This window comes from Akebia trifoliata, chromosome 12 (genome assembly GCF_017979445.1).
Source record: "Akebia trifoliata isolate Shusen 1 chromosome 12, ASM1797944v1, whole genome shotgun sequence".
Taxonomy (NCBI): Eukaryota; Viridiplantae; Streptophyta; class Magnoliopsida; order Ranunculales; family Lardizabalaceae; genus Akebia; species Akebia trifoliata.
The window spans coordinates 41,894-53,680 of record NC_141386.1 but is presented as its reverse complement, the minus strand read 5'-3'; the positions used below and the strand labels follow the sequence as shown (position 1 = coordinate 53,680).

The window sequence follows — 11,787 nt, the reverse complement described above, 5'->3', positions numbered from 1 at the left end:
ATCAGAAATACATAATGAAAGATTTTTAATATCATAAAGAAAATCTCAGTGAATGAGCAAAGTTGGTGTGGTGAAAAAAAAAACAGTCAAATTAAAGAAAGAGAATAAATAAAGAAAAGATGGTTAGTATTATATCGAAAACCCTTTGTTCTACCTTATGATTTGACGACATAAGGTGTTGTAGGGAGGGTTGGATGGTGAAAAGTCTGACATAAAAAATAGTAAGATTGAAGATCAAATATTTTAGAAATATAAATTCAAAATTGAAATCCCTCAAGAATTGTAAAACATAATTGGAAGAGAAGATATCTTATGGAACTGAACAAGACTAAAAAGATAGAACTGATGCTAAAATCAAGGCTAAGATGAAAGGTGAAAATCAAGAGTAGAGGATGTCACGATTCAGTCTGTAAATAGGCATGGACCAATCACAATAGGTATGCAATTCCAACCAAGCATTCATGGACCAATCACAAAAGGTATGCAATTCCAACCAAGCATTCATTCTATAAATCTTTTTGTTGAACTATTGTTTGACTTGAGCATTGGAGGTCTTGTAGGGACCAACAACTCTACATTCAAACTTGGAAAGAACGAGTGGAGGTTGGATAAACCAAAATTTACCTCTACAAATACCACGATGGTGTCCTAAGAAGGAGATAGCAAGTGGGGAGGGAGTGAAAGTTCATCTACTCAACCGAGGATCTATCTTGAGATGTATGTGATTTGAAGATTAAAATCACCACTACACACCAACTTCAATGTATTGAACTTGATGATCATCATCATTCATCCCATCTATTATATATGGGTGCATCATAACTAACATAACTGTGGTTACATATTAAATACAGTTATTTGACAAGTGGAACAAAACACGTATTCCATTGCTAAAGAACTACTCAAACATGACGACATGTCGGTTTTGGTAACATGTGCCCTAAGGGCACATTAAGATGCATTCAATACACTTTTGAAATTTATTTTTCTATAAAAATAAATACACTTAAATATATTTATTTTTCTTAAAAAATATCCACGGATGCTTATTTCCCAAGTGTAATGGATGCATCTTAACGTGTGCCCTTAGGCACATGTTAACAAAACCCTATTTTTAAAGTAGAGACACATCCTCTAACGCGTTTACAGCTGCCTGAATCTTTTGGAGTATGATTCGGTGTGGGACGTGGGCCTATGTATGTACAAGTCAAAAGGATGATGAGAACATGCACGAATATTTTCAGAACTTTCCTTCTTTTTTTTCTTTTTGATACACAAGGTAAAAGGTGAGAAGTGTTGAAGACTTGAAAATCATAGATTTACCAACTTTAATTAACTAATTTAAAATTTCACAAATTAAAAATAGTTGAGCAAAAGCCAACGTGTACTAATGAAGATTTGCTGTTAAAAGAAGTTTTACTTAATTAAGTCGTAAGACTTGTCAAGATTGTTGTCTTGTCTTATAGGTTCAAATCCCTTGAATACATGCATCTTTGTTCATTATTAACGATTAACAATATTTCTATATCTATTAAGTTAAAAATAAAGATTTGTTATGACAAAACTTATCTGGTAAGCTGATGAATCAATGGCATGACATGGCATCACATGTATTGAAAATGTAACAGTTATTGTTTTGGTAGGGAGAAATTTATGTGCATTAAATCACCCCCTCCCTTCTTTTGACCAGCTCTCCCCGTTACCATTACCTAGGGCTAGACTCTTCGTTAATCAATATAGGAACTGTAGGCCACTTCCAATGGGACCCACTCCCTTACTATCTACTTGAAAAAACAAAACTTCTAGCGTTACTCCTGGCCTGTTTTACACAATGTTACTCCAATTTGTTTACTATTACTTTTTTTTCTTTTTTTCAAGTGTCTTTTTATAAGCACAATTTTGACCATTGTTGATTTGGAAGTATATTGCCAATGCATTTGAATTGGGCACATCAAAAGATTATTTTTTAAAGCAAAGAGACATTTCAAAATGTATTCAATCGGTGGGTATGAAAGCCAGTCACGACCATGCGCCCATCAGGAACGTTTTAAAGGAAAGAGACATTTCCAATTTCCTAAGTGTATTTATTACACTTTAATGTGTGCCCTCAAGGCACATGTTACCAAGACCCCCCTTCCTAAAAATAAAAAAGAAACTTAGATTTATGTTGTTGGGGGCCTTGTTATCAATTCGATATGTGAAAAATATTAAGTTCTATTCGGTTTTGATTTGTAAAAATTCGATAAATGAAAAATATGTCATACGTGTCTTATTTCAAAAATTCGATAATATGATAGCGACGTTAACAGTGAAGGTGATAGTAATAATGATGATGGTGATAATGAGGGCATTGAGGTTATTGTTCCATTGATTTATAAAAGAAGACCTAAGTCAAGGGACAAATCATCAATTTAAAAAATTAAGGTGTAATCTCAAATAAATGTAAAGGACCATGCCATTGTTTTGTTTAAAGATAAAAGGGACATTTGTTACTTAAAAATGTGGATTCCTCTAAAATTTTGAAACATGACCGTTTCAAAGTCGACTTGTGTTGCACGTCACAATTTATAAGTTTACACTTTGCAACATACATCGAGTTAAAGTAGTATTTTTTTCGATCGAATTTTATAAAAAATAGTAAAAAAATGTGTTTTATTCTTTTTTAACTTAAAATACTTGAATTATTCAAAATTATTCAATAATATAGAGAATAATAATTTCATTGGAAAAATTGTGAATTTTTCAAAAATTAAACAGGAGATTGATAACAAGGGTTGGGGGGTGTACATGGGACCCACGCCTCAGATTGATAAAACTGAGGGAAAGATACTACGGAACATCCCTCCTCTTAAAGCTAATGTCCAATTATGAAATTTGACAAAGGGGACTACTTTGGAATGGTTGATTAAAATTCTGTGGCACACCGCCACGGCTGATTTCATATGATATACAGCCGTTCGATAACGGAGACTTGAGATTTTTCATGGGGGTGATCCTCCAAACAAAGATGGGATTCCATGGCTTCGTAGTTACAAGATAGCCTTTTATGAAGAATAGAAGAAAGTTCAGTTATGAAGAATAGAAGAAAGCTCAGGAGGAATACTAAGAGGATCTTAGAAAAATACCAAACCAAAGGAACTAACATTTGATTTGACCAAGACGTCAGCAGCACGGCTGGCCTCCTCCAATAGAACTCAGGAGCAATTTACAAAGCATTTTTTAAATGGCCCCTTACCCACATCCCCCCTTATACCACATTTACATACCTAAAATTTACTCACAGTAAAAACACAAGGATTTACATCTGTGTTTTTTTATTTTATTTTTTTAAAACCTTACTTTTGATTTCTAATGGTTTTTTGATGATTCTGACTTTCCAACTCCAATGGTTTTCTCTGAATAAAGATTTGCTCTGAGAAATCGATTGTTGTGGTTTCCAGTTCAGAGGAAGAAACTTGCTTTGAACGCAATTTGCATTCAAGTAATGCTTGGTAATCCTAATTCGAATGAGTTAAATTATTTTCCAATTTTTTCTCCCCCCCATATTTTAAGAGATTTCAACGTTGATCCAACGAGAACTCATTGCTCTGTTCGATCCAAAGCAAAGGGGTCTTCCCTTTCATTTTAGGGTTAACACAACAAAAAATGTTGCTTTAAAATAAAAATCATAGAGAAAACCATAAGTTATTGTGGTTTGGATCAGTGAAGCGAGAAAAAAGGCAACCAAGTGAAAATCTGAGCTTTTCAAATTTATTCTCAATGTAGATGAAAAGAGGACATTTGGAGAAGAGAAAAAGATGTATAAAACAAGCCTTCAAATCGTGTTGGAAATCCTTAGAAAGACCAAGTCTTTAAATACTTCTCTCGTTGCAAGCAAGCAAGCATAGCCTGTGGGCCCCTTGTATGCTTGGTAAATAGATAGAGCAGCAATGGAAGCCGATCCGGAAATCTAGATCACAAAGCTTGCTTTGACAACTTATGGGAAACGTACATGATTACTTTGGTGGTCAAAATTTTTGTTGGTTTGGTCTCTGTAGCTTATGGAAAGTTGCTACAAGTCAGACAACTACCATGATTTTACAGTTAAATAGTTAACAAATCAACCCAAACTGAATCATCAGCTTATTTCATAAACTTATAGTGTCTACTTTGAGTTGAGCTTCAAAATTCTTCACGGAGTAAGTCCAATTTTAAGTCATCATCCAAGTCGATCCATAACACACTGTAGTAAAGCATGGTATAAAATGTGTTTTTGACAGTAATATATAAATTTGTTAATGAGAAAGGTGGTTGAGGGGACTATCCTAATTACAGCTGATAAACTAACTAATTATCCCGGACCCAAAAACATTCTCATTTTGGACAGGAAATCTTCAAAAAATAGCCCTTTGAATTAAACAAAAGAATGATTTGGAATTAATTCCATATGGGTTTCACATCACCAATTTATAATCTCAAATTTGGTGCATTTGACAAAAACCATCTCCTACCACTAACTTCTAACCCAAAATCCTGTTTGGTCTCCAACCAAGGCATCCAAAGTTCAATTCTCAGCTTCATCTTACTTGCAGAACCGGTTAACAGGATCTTGGAGAACTGGCGGTGTTTAGTAGCCCTAAATTTATGGGTTGAGGGGGATCTTATCTATGACATAATCCATGAAACTAGTTGCTGCTCTACTTCTTCCCAGTTATGGACTTTGGTCACCAAAGGGTGGAGTGTAGCAGAGCCTGTCTTGCACCAAGGATAGGAATTTTCATAGTCAAAAAGTAGAACCCTGATCCCAACATCTGCACATTCGGTAGCATATTGTGGATTGTCGTCGATCAAAACCTGTGCTCCTAAAGACCTGCCAGATCCAAATTATTAAGCAAAATCTGTTTTTATTCGGTCCACACGATTCCTATTAGGTAGTTGATATCACAGGCTAGGACCATTGATTTGATGGTCTGTATAAGCCGCATGATTCCATGTGGAAGTGCAACTCAGACATAGGATACAAGGTGTCTAAGGTGGCAATCCTACCAGTCCCAAGTGGAAAACTACAATAATAATACTAAAATATGAGTACATTTTTCTACAAGCACCGAAATAAGTTTAATTGGTAACCTACTCCTATAAGAAAAGTGGAATTGGTAACCTTCTTTTCTGCTTTCAAAAATAGTTTTAGGCTTAGGGTTCTAAAACAATTTGGGATTAAAAAAAAGATGGGAAGATGTTTAGATACGCACTATAGTTTACCATTATTGCAAAGCTAAAAGAGTATGGCCATACCTGCAAATATCTGATTTAGGTCGAGCCTTTCCATCCAAAGCAAAGTGATTGCCAAAGTGAATCTCCTGAAACAATCCTGGATAGTGCTTCTCAATCCACTCAATCGTGTGGTCTTTGATTGCATTCTGCCGAGACCTTACGAAGTAAACAATTTAACATAAAATCAATTTTCTGTGATCTAGCTATGGAAATAAAAACATTTCTTGGAACTGCATAAGAACACTTACGTCACAACAGATAGATCACAAAAGGCAGATAGCTTATGAAGAGCTCGATGAGCACCCGGGATAGGATGTATTCCGGTCTTGAAGTAAGAAGTTTTAAAGAACTCGTGAACACGGAAATTGGCTGCCACACAAAAGAAGGATGCTTTGAACCAATTCCATTGATAATGGTTTCATAGCAGTTGTTGCAGTAAATATGTGAGTCTACCTTAAGCAACTATTCTCCATTATGGGAATATCTCCCATTTGAGGTTCACAAACATGATCAAGTAGAGTTTACAGAATAAAAAATCTAGCTGAGTTAAAGCAGGTATCTCAATTTCTACAGGGAGTGGAGCAATACGATGTCTTCACTACTTTCCAATACTGTAGTGGACAAGGAGGTCATTTCTCATTCACAGATTTTGTTTGGTGTCGAAACATGCTCCACTTTAGTTTTAAAAATGGACCCATGAGACAATGGTTCCAGGGACAGGTGTTTCACAGACACAGTTGGGAGTGCAAGTCTTCAGGATAAATTGTCGTCTAACCATCGCATACAGCTTTTTAAAAAGCTTTATCTAATGCTCAAACTTGATAAAACTTAATTAAGAAGACTCAAGAAATTGGCTAGACTAAGAACTTTCTAAAATGGAAAACTTTTATCTAATCCAAACCAAAGTAACAGTCAATGCATTGAACCTTCCTCAAGTTTCAAGTTCTGAATTTTTAAACCTTGAATCCACATTATAGAACAGCAGAAATTTGCTTGGCTGAAATGAGTCAACGTATATAATATAAAATAAAAAAAGATTAGCACCTTCATCGCGAGTACAGTTCCATATCTGTTACATAAACAGAAGATGCTTCAAATTAGATAGAAGTACAGAGATGTATGAACCTATTCACTAAAGTGATTTAAGGGACAACAACCAAAAAGCATCTGTAAAAGCAAGCAACCGTCTGTTAATTCCTATAAACACAGAAGGCTATATATCACCAAATACCTTGAAAAATTCATACACATGGTACTCTGAAACCAAGTGATTCAAAGAGTAACGATCGGCAATAAATTTGTTCAGAGATGAAATGAAGCTTCCAAGAACTGTGAAGCACAAAAGAAGCAAACTAACGTACACATCAATAAAGAAAATATTGAATGGAAACAAATAAAACCTGTAGCATTTACCAACCAAATGTAACTAGTGCAGTAGGAAACTAAAAAGGGTAGAAGACAGATAAGATACCCTCATCCACATCGACAGCAACAACAAGTTTATCAGGCATTGGATGGTCTGGAAATCCAAGAGGGCTTCCACGTTCAAATGCCCCACGACCATTTGTCAACCTAGGGTTAAATTCACGATCTTCAAGATGAGTATCGGAATCACGAACCATCTGAGAATAAGGAGCCAATGCACTAGCCTTTTGAAATCCATCATCAACTCTTCTACTATTATAACTACTACTACTACTACTTCTACTACGAAGAAGGCCATCGCAGTGGTCAGAGGAGCAACCTCGCAAACTCAATCTGTTATTGGCATTTCTTCTCAGAATATTCCGATGATCAACTGATATATTTCCCAACAGAAGTTGAGATGGAGCCTCATTTGGTGGACTCGCTTGACTAAACTGCCGGAAACCCGTGGAGAAGAGATCCTTGTTAACCAAAGTCATCGCACCCAAATTGATCAAAATGGTGATGGTATGGGAATCTTTATCAGCAATTTGACGAGAAAGTAAACGCAAACTTTGCCTCTTTATCATAACGACCTCACATTCATTCCGGCTTAAACCCTCTAAAAAAAAAAAAATTTCTTTTTTTTAATCCATAGAGTAAGTACTAGACAATTATCAATCTATAAAAGCTTCAAATTTCAGAAGAAATCTAATATGAAATACATGCACAGATTCAGAAACGAAATGGACTCTCTAAAAGTCAGTAATCACGAATAACTAACTGAAACAATTATCAATTTATATGAGTAGGAAAGTTCAGCCTCAAGAGGAGAAACCCTAAAGACATGGAATGTTGCAAATCGATCTTGATTTTAAATTAAAAATAAAATAAAATAAATCTAATATGAAATACATGCACAGATTCAGAAACGAAATGGACTCTCTAAAAGTCAGTAATCACGAATAACTAACTGAAACAATTATCAATTTATATGAGTAGGAAAGTTCAGCCTCAAGAGGAGAAACCCTAAAGACATGGAATGTTGCAAATCGATCTTGATTTTAAATTAAAAATAAAGAGATTTAATAATTACCCCCAAGAGCATATCTACAGCATAGGCGGCGGAGAAGAATCCGAATCCGAATCCGAATGCGAATGAAATTGGAATATTAGGGATAAAATCAATGTGTCGTGAGACTGACTGACTTTATCGTCAATGAAATTTCGTTATTTCTTTCAACGAAATTTATAAGGTTGATGGGGTGAGATAGGAATATGCACAGAGAGGTCCGTGGAAGTCGTCTAGATTTCCCTCTCTCTGGATGAATCTCGTCTTTCTCGTTTGTATATACTCCTACATAATAATGTCGTCCGCTATTTTCCGGGGGTTTTCATTGGCAATAAGAAAATTTTGGCATTATTTTCGATTTTTTATTTTTGAGAGTTAATATTGTCACACCACTTTTTACTAACGCCACATCAACTGTGTTCAATTCTTTGATGATTTGCATAGGAATTGATGTGGCATTATTAAAAGTTGGTGTGGCAATAACAACTTTCTTTTATTTCAATTCGAAGTTGTAGCTGTTAAAATTCTATAAACTTAAAAAAAAAAAAATTTCAAAAAATTTATTTTTCACCGTTGAAATTCAATTTTAAGTTTGGGAGTTATGTGAAATTCAATAACCATTTATTTTCAAAACCTTGGCTCTAGTTCAAAATAAATTATTTTTTGAGTTGTTTATTTTTTTATTAGAGTTTTTCGAAGAAACTTAAGGTATGTTTGATTGCACATGGAAAATAGGGTGGAAAATCAATTTCCATGGAAAATGACATTTTTCAAGTGTTTGATTGCACATGGAAATGGAAATTCATTTTCCATCCCATTCCAAAAGTCCTCTAAATCATGGATTTCACTTTCCCACCCATATGGGTGGGAAAATGAAATCTACCCATATTTTCCATCCTCAATTGTTCCCTACCACCACCACCACCATTACACTAACCTCGTCGTCGCCGCAGCCGCCGTCGTCATCTCCGTCGCCGCCGTCGTCATCTCCGTCGCCGCCGTCGTCATCTCCGTCGCCGTCACCGTCACCGTCGGCTCCGTCTCCGACCACCTTCTCTCTCTCTCTCTCTCTCTTCTTCTTCTTCTTCTTCTTCATCACTCACCTCCTTTGGCACCACCACCACCACCACGTTTTCCCCCCATCTTCCTCACTTACCTCCGTTGTCACCACCGCTACCGTCGCCGTCGCCGCCGTTACCGTCACCGCCACTGTCGCCACCATCGCCGCCACATCCTCCCCCTTTCCTCTTCCTTGACATCTTCTTCTTCCTCTCCCCCTCCTCTCCTCTTCTTCTTTTTTCCTTCTCCTCTTCTTCTTTTTTCTCATATTTTTTCCATGATTTTATCCAAGTGAAATCAAACAATGGAATTTGATTTTCCAACCCTACCTATTTTCCACTACTAATTTTCCATGGATTTCAAATTCCATGGAAAATGACTTTCCATGCAATCAAACATACCCTTAGAGTGTTTTGGTGTTGAATTGTTGATGTGGTAATTCATTTGAGCAAAATGACTTTTAGTACAACTTAAAATTTGTAGAAAATTGATTTTATTGAGAATTCTTGGATGAATATTACATGAATTCTAATAATATATTTATAGGGATATTACATCAACTAAGATAAAGAAACTAATTTATTATAAATATTTTAATTTATTAATACTTCCTAATGTAGAATATCTTAACTGATATTGTTACCTATAATATTTTCCAACACTACCTTCCTTTTGTGATGAAATACATTGATAATAATATAATAGGGTTGCATCCATTTCTTTAACAAAATTATACTATGTTAGTAAGAAAAGAAAAATCTACAAAAAAGATTTCTTAAACCACAATCAATGTGGAAATCAACCCAAAACAGAATGTTTTGGTCGCAATGTTATTGTCGAAATCAACAATTTTTAATTATAGATCACATTTATTAGCGAATCTCTAACATCATATATTTGATCAACCTTGAGTTCAATAATTGAACTCGTCAATGATTAATTTTTCGACAATTATAATGTTCAAACTCGACAATGTTAATTTAATGAATTAGTCAGTAACTGATTCCAGTAGTTATAATCAAATTTCACAATTTTATTGTTGACTTGACAATCATAATTGTTGAACTCGATGATTTGATTCTTGTTTTTTTTTTTCTTATTATGTGTCTCATTTTCGATGTTGTTTTTGCTGGGAATTCTCATCAATCTCATCTAATTGTAATTGAAAATATAAAAATAGGAAGAAGAATGCAAGAAACTAAGAATTTTATTAACAAATTAGAAAGTGAAAAAGATCTACAGATTTTAAACTTTCTCCATCAATTGGAGTTTTCTCTCAACTCATTCTCTTCTTATTTCATGTTTTTATACTCCAATCTCCCTATTTTCTCTTCTTTGTTTTAAAGAACAACTAAACTCTCCTGCAGGCGTTCTCTCTTATTAATAAAGAAAGACCGCCTAAGTTACAAATAACTCCCCCAACTTTAAGAGATTACAAAGAGCTCCCTCAGTTATATAAAGGTACATAATAAACCCCTGGATTAAAAATTATTACAAAATAACTCCCAAATAAAAATTGTGTTGAGCTACATTTACCCAATAGTGAAAATTCAAGGGTTGACATCAAAACAAAGATCTTCATACAATCATTTTTTGATGTATGAATCAAGCTTCACCAGATAAAATCAACTTTCTTTGTGTTTTCTCAGACAAACTAACAAGTGTCATTAAGCTCATTTTAGCCTATAACAGTAGTTGCATATCTATTATACAAAATAGGGGTTCTGTCCTAATCATAAACACAATCTACGATGTTGGATGGAGTTGTTAAAATCCAAGGACACACCCCTTAATTCCTATCACCGTCCAGTGAGGACACCTTTTGCTTTCCATGGGTGCCTATTCGTCCAGTTAGAACATCTCCTTTGATTTTTGGTTGTCTTTTAAGATATACCTTTCCTTTTCCAAGAGACATTATATCTCTTAGAACCTTCTATTTTCAAAAGACATCATGTCTCTTACTATTATATAAATAGTTAATTTCTACCTTAATTTTTTCATTCAAAAATTTTCTCTTCTCTGCTGTTTTATCTTGCTTACATTCTGATTTCTTGTCCGCATTTCTTAGTAGTACAAACTTAGCGTTTGATTCGCTAGATATGTAGATTGAAGTGTTGTCTCTGCAAGTGTGATCATTGTATCTTGGGAGACAATTATTCATTGATCCGTGGGCACCAACAAAATTGTCTTAAGGACATTGTGTTCAACACAATCTTTGATTAATCTTTATTTTATTCGATTCTCAGGTATCTATCGGATAACAATTTAATGATTAAATGAGTAGGAAAAGGACAAACTCTTATAAGTGAATTTAAATGTTTAGAAAATACTGTTATAAATCATTGACGATTATGTGAGGATGACAAAACTGAACTCTATGTGTTCTTCTTGATGGTTCAATCATCATGACCAAACTCAGATCTTGGGCTCAACTTAATATTTTCTAATAGGGAGAAACCCAACATCATATTAGAGTCGGGCTCCTTTTGGACTTTTAAGCCTATTAGAATTGATGTTTATCGGGATGAACTTTGTTGTGTGGAATTTTCTTTCTTTTTTCGGACATAATAGCTCTAATTTCTGGTTGAAGTTGAGGGAATGTAGGTTATTTTCCATCAGTGTGAAAAGTTTGACTTGCATCAACTTTCTTTTACAACTTTGTTTTGTAGACAATTTTTATAAATGTTTTTAGTAGAGTGACATTAGACGAGACTGCTTGTTATCTTGCAATAGCCACTACAATTTGCAGAGGTGTGGATATATTAGCTTGCATTTTCCTTCTTTTTCATTATTTTTTTGGTAATCACAAGAGTCATATGCTTATTCACTGGTGAATTTTGGAGTGTATAGTGGGTAGTTTTTGCCTTTTCATTTCCATTATGGATTGGCATATATGCTCAAATATATGAAGGAAACTATTTGCACATAGCCACATTGGTAGGATTGAGTTTAATATGCCTAAGAAAAATGAAACAAATTTGTAAAGTTCCCAATTTATA

The 11,787-nt window shown here is 34.6% G+C and overlaps 1 protein-coding gene across 1 annotated transcript; it reads right to left on the bottom strand.

Annotated features, from left to right (window-relative positions):
- Positions 1-4,372: 4,372 nt before the first annotated feature.
- On the bottom strand, positions 4,373-8,060 carry LOC147388391 (Haloacid dehalogenase-like hydrolase (HAD) superfamily protein). Its single transcript, XM_086419120.1, has 7 exons — positions 7,754-8,060; positions 6,725-7,279; positions 6,485-6,582; positions 6,298-6,322; positions 5,502-5,622; positions 5,275-5,409; positions 4,373-4,849 (listed from the first exon to the last, which is right to left on the bottom strand). The coding sequence occupies exons 2-7, from the start codon at positions 7,245-7,247 to the stop codon at positions 4,645-4,647; spliced, it is 1,107 nt and encodes a 368-aa protein (XP_086275246.1). The 5' UTR covers positions 7,248-7,279; positions 7,754-8,060; the 3' UTR covers positions 4,373-4,644.
- Positions 8,061-11,787: the final 3,727 nt, after the last annotated feature.